This window comes from Electrophorus electricus, chromosome 15 (assembly GCF_041902795.1).
Source record: "Electrophorus electricus isolate QZ-2024a chromosome 15, ASM4190279v1, whole genome shotgun sequence".
Lineage (NCBI taxonomy): Eukaryota > Metazoa > Chordata > Actinopteri > Gymnotiformes > Gymnotidae > Electrophorus > Electrophorus electricus.
In genome coordinates this window covers 6,605,212-6,620,426 of record NC_137511.1, presented here as the reverse complement: position 1 = coordinate 6,620,426, position 15,215 = coordinate 6,605,212, and the positions used below count along the sequence as shown (strand labels likewise).

Genomic DNA, 15,215 nt, shown 5'->3' with positions numbered 1-15,215 from the left:
TCCTCCCACATTCCAAAAACATGGTGGTTAGGTTGATTGGATACTCTAAATTGTCCTGTGTGTCTATATATATATATATATGTGTGTGTGTGTGTGTGTGTGTGTGTGTGTGTGTGTGTGTGTGTGTATGTGTGTATGTCTAGTGATGGTTGGTGCTCTGTCCTGGTCTTAACCTCCTCCCCTTTCCCTGCACCCAGTGCAGTCCACGAAGGGGCTGTGTTTTCTGATTGAGAGTATGTGGTGTGCAAAATTGGCTGCTGCTTCTCATCAGGTGTTTAAAAAAAAAGTGATATTTGTAAAAAGCATCCTTGAGTTTGAGAAAGGCACTATATAAATGCAAATAATAATAAATCTGGTTCAGTTGGCATGGAGGTTTTCACAATGCATAGCTTTCCCCCTTAACTTTATTAAAACCCCATGCCCAAATCCTTGATGAACAAATGCATCTACAGAGATTTACCAATTTAAATGTGACACGTCAAAACTACATTTTGTTCTCTGCCACTCAGAGGTTGTCTATCAAACAAGCAGCTTTAGAGATTTAGCATGTGGAGTGCATTAGTGAAAATCTTAGAAGGTGGGAGAACCATTGACTGAAGGAAAGAAACTGCATGGGAAACAAGGTGCACCATATCACAAACAAAGAGGAATATAGAAGATGGCAGGAAAGGCCTATTACTGGATAAACTGGTGTGCATGTCAAGAAGAAAATGAGGCATGGGAGAGTCTAGCTGTTTGTGTAATAAATATCACACCTGATGCTAAGACTTGTGATCATCTTTTTTTTTCCCCCTCAAACACACACACATACACACACACACACACACACACACACACACACACACACACACACACACACACACACACACACACACGGACAAGAGGATAGCTCACTTAACCTCAGCCCAGTTCAGCAAAAGGTAAGTAACATACAGAAGGACATCTACAGGATATGGATGTAACATCAAAGGCTTGTGTGCAATACCACTGTATTCACAAGAGTAGACAAATAATCTAACAGATCTCAGTGCCTTAATATTTCTTTATTTGTTAATTTTTATTTGTTTAATTTTGAAATTAATATTTTTGTTTGTTAGACTAAAGTCCAGATTATAGTCCACATTATAATATAATGACAGTAAATAACATCAAAATACATTTAAATGTGAAATTTAATATATAAATCGTCTTATGTTGTAATGATCCCTGGAAGTTTGCTCTCTCTCTGTGTGTGTGTGTGTGTGTGTGTGTGTGTGTGTGTGTGTGTGTGTGTGTGTGTGTGTGTGTGTGTGTGTGTGTGTGTGTGTGTGTGTGTGTGTGTGTGTGTGTGTTTACTTCACCGAACAGAGAGCCATAGCTAAGCAGGTGGTAAAGAGTGGCATTTTGCCTGTTCTGACTCAGGCTGTAAGAAGGAAAAGTTTCCTTACAAACAGACCTTTCGTTGTTTAAACAAAGTCCTGCACAGCACAGACCACATTCATGTTTTGTTGCACACTCATTGTTCTTTCATTTCATGATATTCTATCCCAGCTCCTGTCAGAGATGACTGTTTTGAGGCTGGCACTGTATCAGTTCCTCTGACCTTACTGCTCAGAGAAGAGCAGGGTCTGCTGTTGCACGTTAGCCAGGCCATTGGAAGAATCTGCTACAATAGCAGTACGGTGACATGGTTTTCTAATTTTTGCTCTTGGCCCAAAGATCGCTTACATTTAATGAATTTTCATATGGAGATGAAGTGAAAATCACTTTGCACAAAATAACACCCTTCAGTGATGATCTTCTCAAAGGGTCAAAGGTATGAGGCCCATGGGTTTGTGGCCCATACACTGTAAATCACCTTGTGAATGATGTTGGTTTTCTGCAAGTGTGCAGAAACCCTCAATTGCTCAAGTTGTAATCAGTCAAAATTGTAAGTCGCTTTTGGATAAAAGTGTCAGCTAAATGCCATAAATGTAAACGAAGATTAACTTTTAAGAACTTTAAGGGGGCAATTATTTAGAAATGGTTAAACTCAGCATTGACCAAGAAAGTTTCTCATATTTCATGGTTATTACATACCATGACTGTATTGATGGACACACATAAAATCAAACTGGCTACCCTTGTCCAAAAATGTTTATATATAGTCATTGAAGCTACATTGTAGATGTACTGTCAATGGCAGATCCAAGTGTGCAAGCAGATGAAGTCTTTCCCAGCTTTGTACTTATTATAAGATGCTGTGTAAGCCACAGTATTTTTGTTTTGTTTAGGCAGCACCTGTTTTCTTACATTGAAATATTGTCATAAATTACCCCCATGCTGCATTTACTTCTATTTTATCAATAAACCATGTGATTTTAAAAAATGCTGTTCTGTCTAGCTTAATATTTGCTCATTGTGTTAAAAAGCCAAATAAAGACTGTTGTAATGAATATTTCATAAACACTGGGCAATTTCTTTCACCTATTCCTGTGTTAAAAATCATAAGACATTATCTTTCTGTCATTCATAAAGGCAGTCTTTCCATATGTAATTTTCTATAAATAGACAGTCATGTTTGAAACCTATTTATATATGACCCTTGTGGAATAAATGCATAATGTGCAGATGATGTAACAGCTTTTCTTTTAGCTTCTCTTTTTTAAGGTAGTCAAACACTGAGGATTGAATTCTACTGTTCAGGATGGGTTCTGAATGGTATGGGCCAATCCCAGTCCATGCCACTGCTTGACCAGCTCCTGTGACTTACTGACCATCTCATTCCAGTGCTCCAGTGCTTTGCCTCTGGCATACATGAATGGTCCAATCACCACTACTCCAAGAGACACTGCAGGAGAGGGGAAATGAGGGGAATTTGATATATTTAAGCTTTTGCCATAAATACATTTACTCTGATTTGCTGTAAGTCTCAGAGTGTAAGCTCTTTATGTTTTTTGATTGTTTATTACTGATGTGAATAGATGGCCTGCTGTACATGTGGCGTGGGTGCTGGTGCTTGGTTGACATCGGTCAGACTCCTGTGGGACTGACTGCTGAAGCTCCAAGCTCAGGCATGCTGCATCAAGGTGCAGAGGGAGGAGCCGAAAAGTCATCTTTTCATTAAAAGTGGGCTCACTGCCTTTGGCTACTGAAGTCCACTTTGTCTTCACCACCTGCGTATGTATTTGCAGAGAGACCTGGACACAAACACCTGCCCACTTTCTAGGTGAGATTCTAAGAATTTATATATGCACATTTAGATAAGCTATATATATATATATATATATATATATATATATATATATATATATATATATATATATATATATATATATATATATATATATATATATATATATATATATATACTGCCTGGCCAAAACAAAGGTCACACACTCTAATATTTCAATGGACCACCTTTAGCTTTGATTACAGCACGCATTCACTGTGGCATCTTTGCCACAAGCTTCTGCAATGTCACAACATTTATTTCTGTCCAGAGTTGCATTCATTTTTCTCCAAGATCTTGTATTGATGATGGGAGATTTGGACCACTGTGCAAAGTCTTCTCCAGCACATCCCAAAGATTCTCAATGGGGTTCAGGTCTGGACTCTGTGGTGGTCAATCCATGTGTGAAAATAATATCTCATGCTCCCTGAACGACTCTTTCACAATCTGAGCCCGATGAATCCTGGCATTGTCATCTTGGAATATGCCCATGCCAGCAGGGAAGAAAAAATTCACTGGTGGAATAACCTGGTCATTCAGTATATTCAGGTAGTCAGCTGACTTCATTCTTTGGACACATAACATTGCTGAACTTAGACCTGACCAACTGTAGCAACCCCAGATCATAGCACTGCCCCCACAGGCTTGTAGACTCTGGACACTGGAGCAATGGAAGAAGGTCATGTGATCTGATGAGTCCATATTTACCCTGTTCCAGAGTGATGTGCACATCAGGGTAAGAAGAGAGGCGGCTGAAGTGATGCACACATCATGCCTAATATACTGAATGACCAGATTATTCCATCAATGGATTTTTTCTTCCCTGATGGCATGGGCATATTCCAAGATGACAATGCCAGGATTCATCAGGCTCACATTGTGAAAGAGTGGTTCAGGGAGCATGAAACATCATTTTCACACATGGATTGACCACCACAGAGTCCAGACCTGAACCCCATTGAGAATTTTTGGGATGTACTGGAGAAGACTTTGCACAGTGGTCAAAATCTCCCATCATCAATACAAGATCTTGGGGAAAAAGTAATGCAACTCTGGACAGAAATAAATGGAAACGATGCCAGAGCAAATGCGTGCTGTAATCAAAGCTAAAGGTGGTGTAGAAAAATATTAGAGTGTGTGACCTTTTTTGGCCAGGCAGTGTGTGTGTGTGTGTGTGTGTGTGTGTGTGTGTGTGTGTGTGTATATATATATATATATATATATATATATATATATATATATATATATATATATATATATGCTCAAATTCATGTTTGAAGCAATAATTGGTAGAATCTCACCAGCATTGCTGAGGTACTGGAGTCCTCGAGCTCTAAGCACAACCACAGTGAGGCGTTGTAGAGACTGGTTGTAGTTTAGAGACACCTGGATATCTCCGTGCTTTGAAAGCAGCTGTTCCTAACAAAAGAGAAGTTTTACCCTCTTAAATTCCAGGCTTATTACTTTTTATTTTATTTTTATTTTACTGTATTTTTATTTTATTTTTAATCTTAAGGAATATTATTAAGTATCTACTGTAGATTATTCAGTGTTCATGTTGAAACTAATATTAAAGTTCTATGAGTACATGAGTGAAAACTGAGAGTGCATATTTTACACAGTTATCTACAATTACAATACAGTAACATGCATGTAGATCATTAGCTCTGTATTCCTACATAAGAACAGAGAAAGGAGACCAACAATGGATATAAAACATATATTGTTGGACTGCTTGTCTACCAGTTCACTTTCACTCTCCAGGTCCCTCCATAGGACTTTGCCTGATGCCTCTTTCAGTTCGTAGTGTCTGAGAGGGAAGAGAATACGGCCCACCATATGGTGCTTTCTGAGTCGGTCTACACTGTACATGCTTAGGCTTAGGGTGCACTGCTCTATGCTGTTAGAAGACACCTGCAGGGAGGGAGTGGGATTCAGCACACTGTCACACAAAAATAACTAATTCTTTCATTATTTGAATAAATATGCTTTAATAAATGTGAGAAGATATGAAGCACTGTGCATATCAGTATAATTAATATCAGTTAATTCAGTAACAGTAACATTAATTTTATTCTATTCCTATGATGGCCATTAGGTGGGGACAACAACATTTCATTCTCCTACCTCTAATCACTGAAAGTTTTCCTTTAGGATTATGGGTTTCCTTCCTTAATATTATTTTTATAAAATTATAATTAGATGATTTATGAGATTTTACAATAATCTCTTTCCTAAGTATAAATCTTCAGAAATCTTGAAACAGATTACTATCTACAGCACAGTGTGCCAATTTTGTGGTATACCTGAAACACAAAGCTGTCATTAAACTGGGGCTGGCAGCCTTTGCTTTGGGCCTTGGCCTGACAGTGGCGTCGGTCATCAGACGGCAGGAGCTGCAGCTTGACCAGTGTGGCATTGCCTTGGCAGTGGGCGGGCAAGTTGGCAGCCTGGAGCAAGGAGACCACCAGCTGCTCCTGTTCCTGCTGGTACTGCACAGCAAAGCAGAGGCGCACGGTGCAACCACTGGGCTGGGCCCACTCGCTGGGCTCCGAGGGCAGCCGGTACAGGTCTGGTCTCAGGCTGCCCAGGGGGAACCAACCTCCAGCAACAGACAGGTAGGCAGGGGAGTGGAAGGAAAGCGACAGGCAAATTAAATAGCATTAGACAGGACTTGAAAATAAATCAAGTGAGCAATGCAAATTCACTCACAGCAAGCCCCTCAGCCCTCGTCTAATGACTTACTGCCTACTGTCAGAGAGCCGCGCTGTGTATAGTGTTGGTAGTTCTCCCTCTGTTCTTCATTTTCCTCCCTCCCTTCTGTCGCTCCTGCATGGGATGAATTCTTGAAGCGTGGAGGGAGAAAGAAGGGAACTTCAGCCGAGCTGTGATGCATGAGAGCACAGTAGCATTTACATCATATGGAACAAGGCATAGCTCATTGTACTCTTCACATGTGATTAAAGGTATGATTTAGCCAAGATCAGAATCACACCCATAGCTGCTACTTTGTGGCATCTGGAATACAGGGCTACATGATGGAATGGTTGGGTTTGTGCTGATCAGTTGGTGGTGTTGCCTCTGGTCCTGTCTCCTCTTCCACAAGAGATAGACTGTCAGGCCAATCAACATAAGAAAGAGAAGTGCAGCCACTAGACAACCAGCCAAAGCTATCAAAGGATCTGAGGATATAGAGAAACAGAATATTGATAATACTTCTGACTATTCCCGCTTATGTCTGTTCTCATTATACAGAAGATTCCTGAAGTGTTCATATTTAACTGGAACCTACCTTTTTTCTAAGCATTAACAGAAAAAACAACATGAAAAACAGTTGGCAGTTTCAATAAGAAGCTTCAAATATACAAAACAATATCCAAATCAAATAGTATGAAAGAAAATGATCCCTTAATCTTAAATTCTTCAAAATAGCAATCCTTTGCTCCAAAAACAGCTTCAAACATGTCATTACATTCAAAGGGAATACACTCATTTGCTGGCATAGGCTTCACGATGAAATGCTTTCTTTTTATCTAATACAATTCTTCATGAAACACTATGACTCAAGAGTAGTGTCCAAGTAGAAACATTAAACAGTGGAATATTAAATGATTTAAATTTTAATTTAATATAAGATAAATAAGATTTAATATAAACAAATTTATAGAGATGTTTATATGTATATTTTTAAAAATTGTTTCAAACATGCCACACCTTTAACTAGTAATGGATTTTTGGTTTCATTTTAAATTATAAGTGAATATATGTGCAAACAGGTAAAAAAAATTAAAGAAACTTTCAGCAGGCAAAATATATAACAACAGAAAAAATATCCAGAATATTAAATATCTTATAATAAATAAATGTATGGATCAGTATTATACTGCTTTTTGGATCACAGGTAAAAATCTAATAACTGGTGCTTATGTTAATAAACTGGTGCTATCTTTACAGTACAGTAGGGACAGGTGTGAAGCAGGATTATTGAATTCTTCCAATCTATCAGGTCATGGCCAAGCACCTGGCAGTGTTTCTAGCACTCATCAAAAAAGCTTTGGGCTTTGGCATCGTTCAGTATGGACACTTGTATCACTAGAATGACTATACCAGACATTAACAATGAAGATCAAAAATGTCTCTTAGTCTTATTTCTTTCTTTTAATACAATACTCTCTCAGAATATGTGGATACTGTGTAATAGTTTACAGAAATCCAAATAACCTTTACATAATACTGTACAGCATCATATTAGTATTTATAATTTGTTCCGTTCATCGAAATTGTACCAGTGTCTTTTGGACTCTTCTTGTGATATATAAGGCCCTTTTACAACATCTGAAGCTCTACTTACCAGCCATGAATAGCCTAAGATACCTCCAGATTCCAATTTATTTTGATCTGTCTCCGTGATTATAAGTTGCATTGTCCCATTCTACTTCCAGAGGTTTTCCCAGTAGCTCTTTATCTCTGTGTCCCAGTGGAGACTGCCATCTGGGTACAAATTCACCCAATCACCACAATGTTCCCATAGCTCTCAGTCTGGTTAATCAACACCACACAATGGGCCTCACACACATGTCCAGGGGCCACAATTCAGGTTAGTCATGGTAAAACTACACATTTTTAACACATTCTAATTAGATAAAATGAGATTGTCAATGTAACACTCTTCATTTTGCAAATTTAAATAAAATGTTAGTGTGATCTGTTCAGTTCTCCGTCATAAGAATATGCTTTGTCATTTACTTCAGCTCAATGTGAAGGAAGGCATATAAAAGTAAATAACAAAACCATAAAACCTTCAAAACCTTACAGTTCAAAACTCCACAGCAACATTTGTGGTATTTAAGAGCTTGCTATATGTTTTTATTTAATCCTAATTTTTGCATTTATAATTGTATTTAAGTTTTTTAAAAGTTCAATGACTTTCAGTATATTGAAATACTGATTATGAGACATCACAAGTTTATAAGTGCTAATTTTATAAATAATAAAAACACAGGTTGTCTCATGCAAGATTACCTCATACTGTAGAATTTTAATTTTCACTTCCTCCATTAGCCTCCCAATAATATACTATCTCAAAACTGGCATTGCATGGCAACAGGCTGGTTATGATGTTATAGTGGCTCAGTGATAGCAGGACCCCTATCCAGGGTTTAATTATTACAAACAATATAACATAGTTACTGCTGCTATGATATCTGCTGTAGCCAGCCTGCTACATTCACTGAAGGTTAATGATCAACTCCAGAATACTAGGATACCAGGAGAGGCCTTATCAGTATTTTAATCAGTTGACACGTTTGTTGTTCCCACACTACTTTTCACACTTCTCAGACATTGTTTACACCTGATCATATCTACCATAAATTTCATTAGATTAAAAGATTAAAAATTGAATTACATTAGAGTTAGACTCAGGCAACAGAATATGTCTGAATGTAGCTATACGTTATACATCTCAAGACCAGTGTTAATTTGTGGAAATACCAATACCATAAACCTACAGCAACCAAGATTTGTGCTAACGAGGCTTCATTATTACAACCCAGGCAATTTTCAGAGAATTTAAACTGCCCTATATTTTAAAACCTTTTTAAGGTTTAGACCAGTATCCTACAACACAGTATGTGTAAAATAAAGCAGCTTATTGAACATGATCCACCAAAGCTTTGGATCTTCAACAGACGTGTCAGGACGATGACTCCCCAGCATTTACGACATGGATCATAATGTTTTCCTGACCGCCGCCATTATCTTCTCAAAACCTGTTTTCTAAGGTGGTGTTTTCATTGTTCCCACGGCAACCTTAAAAAATGTCACGATGAAAATTCACTGGGCTCCCATTGAGCATGGTTGTTTCTATAGCGACGAGAAGAGAGATTGGTTGATATTGGATGAGTAAGAGACAGGCACTGTGCATGTGTTTGTGTACATGAGAAAAAGCCAGAAAAAAGAGAAAAATGTAAAGAAAAAAAATCAATCAAAGCATATCCACAAGTGCATTTTTAAGAGATCAGCAAGACAATAATAATAACAATAATAATACTGGGATAGCCAGTACATTAGTAATGAGCTGCCTGTGCTTCTTACATTTGAGTCAGGCAGTGAAAGATAAAAAGCTAAAATGAATGAGAGGAAGCAGGAGACTGGTTGAGGTCAAGTCAAGGCAGGGGGGGGGGGTCTGTCTATTTTTTGACCAATCTACAGTACTCCTCTCGCTCCTCCACTCTGCTTACCATGCCCTGAGCATACGGTACTCACTGCCTCCTCCTGCTGCCACCCAACCCCCTCCGAACACCGCCCTCCCCCGGGGATTTGTCTCTGCAAGACAGAGCCTCCGGTTAGTTATCAGATGACAGGACCTGATAATCCGACACAAGCCTCGCTCTGTTTCTGTGCACCTCTCCAGGAGCAAGCACAGGAAGAAGAGGGAGAGAGGTGGTGGGAGGACTGAGATGGGAGTGATCTGAGCAGCTGGATCGAAGGAAAAGTGGGAGGTATGTATATGCGTGTATGTGCGTACGTGTGTACATGTGCATGTGTTTGTGTACGTGTGTGCATGAGGACGGAGGTTGGTTGTTGACTTACCTGTGGAAGAACACAGCTGCTGTCCTTTAATGCAAGGGTTTCTCTGTGTACTGGAAACATGAACACTGGAGGATAGCTGTGAATACAGGGAAGTAAGAAGGGTATGCCCGGGAGAGAATGAGAGAGAATCAGAAGCCCAGAGACTCTTGTGCAGTAAGGAGTGTGGGAGCACAGGGTAAGCTGAGAATGCCTTTCTTCCTTTCTGTTATTTGTGTGATTAGACACAAGATTAGGTCTGTATGTATGTTGTGGTGGGTGCTAATCCTGTGTCTAGGGTAAGTGCATGCATTCGTGCGCTCACGGGGGTCAGACAGTGGGCGTGGGTGTTGGTGCAGGTAGAAGGTAAGATGATATGGAGTTGATATCACTGGGTCACACCCAGCTTGCTATTTTTAGATACAGCTGGAAGAAAAGTTTCATATTTTCCCTCCATGTCTACTACTGCCATTTCAGACACACTGAATTCCATTTTTAATGAGAATACTAATGAGAATAAGGGATTATTTAAAAAAACAACAACAACAACTTAATATACAGGCTGAAAGAATGCACTAATGATAAAATTTATGTGGTTCCCATGTGGCCCTTTGACTTATTGTAATGATTTTTTTCATCTTAAAATAAAAAATATCTTTTGTGTGCTGCAGCATTTTGAATAGCAATAGTATGTGTATTAGCATATGAATCCATAGCTAACAAGCGTAGCTCAGAACAAAAATGTATTCTGGTTGGAAGTCAGTAAGAGTGTGTGTGTGTGTGTGTGTGTGTGTGTGTGTGTGTGTGTGTGTGTGTGCGCGCATCTGTGCATGCTAACAGTAGAAATTTACCAGCAGGGGTCCCAAAAATCATCTGCACAGTCTGCTCAAGTGATTGAACTGTAATATAAGCAGTTAGTCTAGGAATATACTCACCAACTGATGTTTGAATCTTCTGGAAATAGTGTGGGGTTTTTTTTTGCCTTTAGCTATAATGCTTTATATCTGCAGATATAAAGATACAGATATCTACAGCCTTATATCTTTATATTGATTACAATATTCAAGAAAGCAAGGTTTGGAGTTTGCAACCTCTTGAATTCTTTTATTTCTCACCCGTTAGTGTTAAGTCCTACTCTGCCCACTGACCCGATGTCTCTGCCTAGAGAGAGTGGCTACCTGTTAGTGGGGCTAAATATTCCATTAGGTGAAGTTCACAAATGGCATCCTATAGCTAGTAATCATAAGGCTCAGCCTGGTTGTAGTCTAATCTGATTAATCTGTAAGTGCATATATACTTCAGCAGCCCTCAATAAATTCTTTTTATTTTGACTGGTATGCCTGAAGGTATGAAAGTTAATATAACTTTAGTAATCATACAGTAGATAATCAGAATGTCTCATATGCATTTCTCTATATAGACTGTAGTTTAAAGGTAATTGAGGGAACTATATAGACTATAGATTAAAGGTAATTGAGAGGACTATATAAACTGTAGTTTAAAGGTAATTGAGAGGACGAGATCCACTATAGTTCAAAGGTAATTGAGGGGACTATATAGACTATATAGACTGTAGTTTGAGAAGACTGAGTCCAGATAAATATAGTGAAAGTGTATTAAATTCTAGTAATGGAATCTCCAAATCAAATATCCATTCATTGTTGGTGGCTTTTCTAATTATTAAAATAAAAGAGAACTATGTAATTGTTTACTATTAGAGAAGTTATTCCGATTTTTCAGCTGCCATTACAAGATATCTTTCTATTTTCAATAGATCTTTCAATATAGCAGCACAAAAGCATATTGAATCTGAAATCTACCCCTCAAGCAACCATCTTGGTTCTGCTGGAGTAGAGATGGAGGATGACCACGAGCATCCCGTTATCTCCTTATCGAAGAGCTTCACAGACATGGCCAGTGGTACCCCCCAGCAGATGGAGCCGGGCTGGTGCCAGCAACATATCCGGAAGAGCATCAGCAGTGCAGGGTGTGCTCAGAGACCCGCAAGCATGGGAGAACCAGTCACTGGTGTCTCTTTAGAGCTTGAACATGCAAGTGTATGCAGTGGTGACAGCGCTCCAGAGACAGTAATCTGGCATGGAAGAATCACACGGCCCTGCAGCATCACAGAGCCTGCCAGAAGGACACCAACGCAAGACACGCTTCTGGGACAACAGCAGGCCTTCACTGGTGAAAGGTGTGCTCCATGTTCTCCATCTATGCACAGGGACTTGAGGATGGAGGGGATGGAGATATACTGCCAAGGTGGTGTGACTGGGGAGAACCTGAAAGCTTGCAGCTGTTCAAGGATGGTCTATGGGGTAATGTCCCCAGCTCTGGGCACCAGGCCATGCCTGAGAAGTGCTCACAGCCTTTCACAGCAAAGAGTGGATGCTGAGGTTTGCATGCAGAGTCCGTTCAAAGGTGAGAACCACCATTTATCAGCTGCCAACACATGTAGGTCTGCATGTGTTGGTGATGTACTGAGCACTGAATCTTTGAGAAGCACTTGTGCTGTTGTGCCCTGCCCTGGACATTTGATATCACTGCCAGCCTGCACAGGAAGTCCTTGTGTAGGCCAAAGGTCAGTAGTCCATTCAGCCTTGCTTGGTTTCCCACCACTGGTGTCTTCTGTGAGTGAGACAAGACTAAACAGTCGGGCTGCAGGTCACTGCTGTAGACCTGAACTAGGTGGGAAGAATTCCTTTACCATTGGAATAGACCATACTAGCCAGTCTAGGTTTTGCTCCCAGAGAGTAAGGGATGTCTCCACAATGACATCTAAACATGATTTCAAAGAAATTGGCGTGCAAACAATTTCTGCTGATTCTCTTGTTTCTCTTCTTTCCAACGTCTTGCCTGAGAGCCATATGACCAATGGTCCTAGCTCAGATTCATGTCTAGAGATAGAGGACGTGGGGACCCGGACCCCAGTAAAGGAGGTGGAGTGGGATGCAGAAGGAATGACATGGGAAGTGTACGGAGCAGCTGTGGATCCAGAGGAGCTTGGCCTGGCCATACAGCGACATCTGGAGCTGCAGATCAAAGAGACAGCAGCCGCTGCTGCCCACAAGAAAGTGTCTGTAGAGAACAATGGGATGTCAACACAACAGAGTAGAAGACTTGGGAAGAGTGGAAGCATGGTGCGATCACTACGCAGTTCAGCCTGCTGCTCTCGCTCCAGCACTGTGGATGATTGAAGAGACTAATGAATTTGTAAGCTTAGTTGGATTCAACCTCCAATAGCCATAAATGGCCTTCTATACCTCCATGCCCTTTTTTGCCCCAGGGAAACAACAGTGGAAGCTGCTTAGTGAGCAAGATATGTAAAAGTCTGCTAAAGAAAACCAAGCAGAAGCTGGAGTTTACAGTCTAGCTCCACCAACCTGGAAAAAAAGACCTAATAAAAGTTAGGTGAAATCCAAAAACTGAGTGCAAAAAACTGAGAGTTACCCCCTGATTATGAGCTACCCTCACTCAGGTACAATTTCAGGCAATACAGGAAATCATGAAACAAACACATGAAAAAACATGAAAAAGGAACACTGTGTCCATGCCAAACCTGTATGTATGTAAAGTTTGAAGTGTGTAAATATATTCTGAGTTAATTCTACAAACAAAACAACAATCTGAAATTTACCTGAATTTTTTTCTTCTGAACAGATCAGACAAGATTATGACCACTATAATAATTTATATATCTGTGTATCAAGTATGAATCTTTGTCATATATTTCCTGTATGTTGCAGCTTACTGAATTCTGTACAGGCTTCACATCTGGCCTGTCATAAGGTCACAGTCTTTGTGAAAAAGAACATCAGTAGTACTTTATGTCCATTGCATACTGTGTAAATTGGTGATAATATTGATAATATTTATTAGACATTTGCATTTTGTAGTGATCTAAGTTCTATTCATTTATTTGGAAAATACATAAGGAAAAAATGAATTACTAAATCAATTTTTGCAAGTACAACTCTATTGTTGCAAGTATAACAATAGAAAGAGCACAAGCCATTAAAGCAAAACTACCTAGAAGCAAAAATGCTTATTTATTTCTTATGTAATTAATTAGGTTGCAATACGTGACATTTTCTGATGTTTAACTATATAATCTTTAAAATTGGAGTATTATTTTCATGGAAACTACATTTAAAACAGGAATTCTGCACATATTGATACATTTCAGGCATAGGCGTAGTTTGGGGGGAGGACGTGTAGTTCCTGCTCACACTACTCATTTAATGTGTTATGCTGGGTGGTGTGAGCAGCGTCCTTCCAAAAGTTGAAACCTACGTCACTAATTTCAGGAGTGATGTTAAACAGTCTGGAAGAATTATAGTTTATTCACAAGTGACTGACAACTTTCAATATATATTTTGCAGTTTACAAAACAGGCCTATATGATTCAGACAATATTGCTCTTTGTATATAATAAAATGGTAACACCGTTACATTAAATCTGACAGTACAGTACAGTACCGTACAGTATAGTACAGTACAGATTAACTCTCTTACAGAACATTTGGAAGCCTATTTACCATGCAAATTGGAATATGAATAAAAACATATGGTAACATCTTGGGTGCTTGTATTGTTTAAATGTACAGTCCAGTTTCATCTTATTTACCAAGTGAAGTGCTAGTATGTATATGTGACATTATAAAACTACCCTAACATCCCTCTAAATACAAATGAGACCAGCTTGAGCATAAAATATACAGTACTAGTCCTTTGTTTCCTGTTAGTATTCTGTCATTTTAAAAAAGTACTTCTTACATCCAAATACCCAAAATAGCAATGGCAAACCTTTAAGGTAATTAGTATAAGTATTAAGTTTAAGTGTTTAGGTATACTATTTTCATATTTTAAGCATTTAAAAAAATTGTCTAGTAATTTATTTTACATACCATGTATTTTCCAAGTTAATACTGAGAACTAAGGAAACTATCAAAGGAAGCATTAACTATAGGATCAGCTACAGTTCCAACAAATGAGGTAGATAGTTAAAATACACTACTTATAGTAGACTACATAAATTAAAATGTAATTGAAGAGACTTACTGTATTTCTATAACTGAATGTGTATTGTGCCAGTTAAGTTCATATTCTAATTATGTTTGGACAGGTTTGTTATTTCGCCAAAGCAAGTTTATACCTTTTTAGACCAAAGCATTGTGAAGAGTGTCAATTGATAATAATAAAGTAATACATATAAGGCAGAATGGTTTTCATCTTAAATCTCTAATAAATTCTTTATATATGCTAGTGTAATGGGAAGATTTGCAATAGCTTGTGTCAATGTACAACAATAAATTATTAGATAAACTATGAGTCTCTTTTATTTGCTGTGTGTGTGTGTGTATATATATATATATATATATATATATAGAGAGAGAGAGAGAGAGAGAGAGAGAGAGAGAGAGAGAGAGAGAGAGAGAGAGAGAGAGAGAGA

General features: G+C 38.7%; 2 protein-coding genes across 4 annotated transcripts; one reads left to right on the top strand and one right to left on the bottom strand.

Annotated features, from left to right (window-relative positions):
* Positions 1-1,078: 1,078 nt before the first annotated feature.
* Positions 1,079-7,680, bottom strand: syt15 (synaptotagmin XV). The gene is made up of 8 exons (XM_027010447.3): positions 7,542-7,680; positions 6,186-6,372; positions 5,936-6,075; positions 5,497-5,792; positions 4,934-5,104; positions 4,492-4,603; positions 2,957-3,172; positions 1,079-2,809 (listed from the first exon to the last, which is right to left on the bottom strand). Exons 1-8 carry the CDS (start codon positions 7,546-7,548, stop codon positions 2,661-2,663), a joined length of 1,278 nt encoding a protein of 425 aa, XP_026866248.2. The 5' UTR covers positions 7,549-7,680; the 3' UTR covers positions 1,079-2,660.
* Positions 7,681-9,475: 1,795 nt separating this feature from the next.
* LOC113577639 (uncharacterized) lies at positions 9,476-15,074 on the top strand. Of its 3 annotated transcripts, none has more exons than XM_081698317.1 (3): positions 9,476-9,693; positions 9,861-9,959; positions 11,535-15,074. In XM_081698317.1, exon 3 carries the CDS (start codon positions 11,617-11,619, stop codon positions 12,958-12,960), a length of 1,344 nt encoding a protein of 447 aa, XP_081554443.1. In that variant the 5' UTR covers positions 9,476-9,693; positions 9,861-9,959; positions 11,535-11,616; the 3' UTR covers positions 12,961-15,074. The 3 variants fall into 3 exon arrangements, with proteins under 3 accessions (XP_081554443.1, XP_026866203.2, XP_026866204.2); XM_027010402.3 differs by having other exon boundaries at positions 9,856-9,959; XM_027010403.3 differs by lacking the exon at positions 9,861-9,959.
* The last annotated feature ends 141 nt before the right edge of the window (positions 15,075-15,215 follow it).

What these genes read in the sequence shown, in the direction of transcription:
- syt15 (XM_027010447.3), bottom strand. An exon ending in TGGAGAGTGAAAGTGAACTG is followed by an intron (nt 4,604 to 4,933) that starts GTAGACAAGCAG and finishes TGTTAGGAACAG; the next exon opens with CTGCTTTCAAAGCACGGAGA. An exon ending in CCAGTACCTCAGCAATGCTG is followed by an intron (nt 3,173 to 4,491) that starts GTGAGATTCTAC and finishes GAAAGTGGGCAG; the next exon opens with GTGTTTGTGTCCAGGTCTCT.
- LOC113577639 (XM_027010403.3), top strand. Translation starts at nt 11,617, where the DNA reads ATGGAGGATGACCACGAGCATCCCGTTATCTCCTTATCGAAGAGCTTC.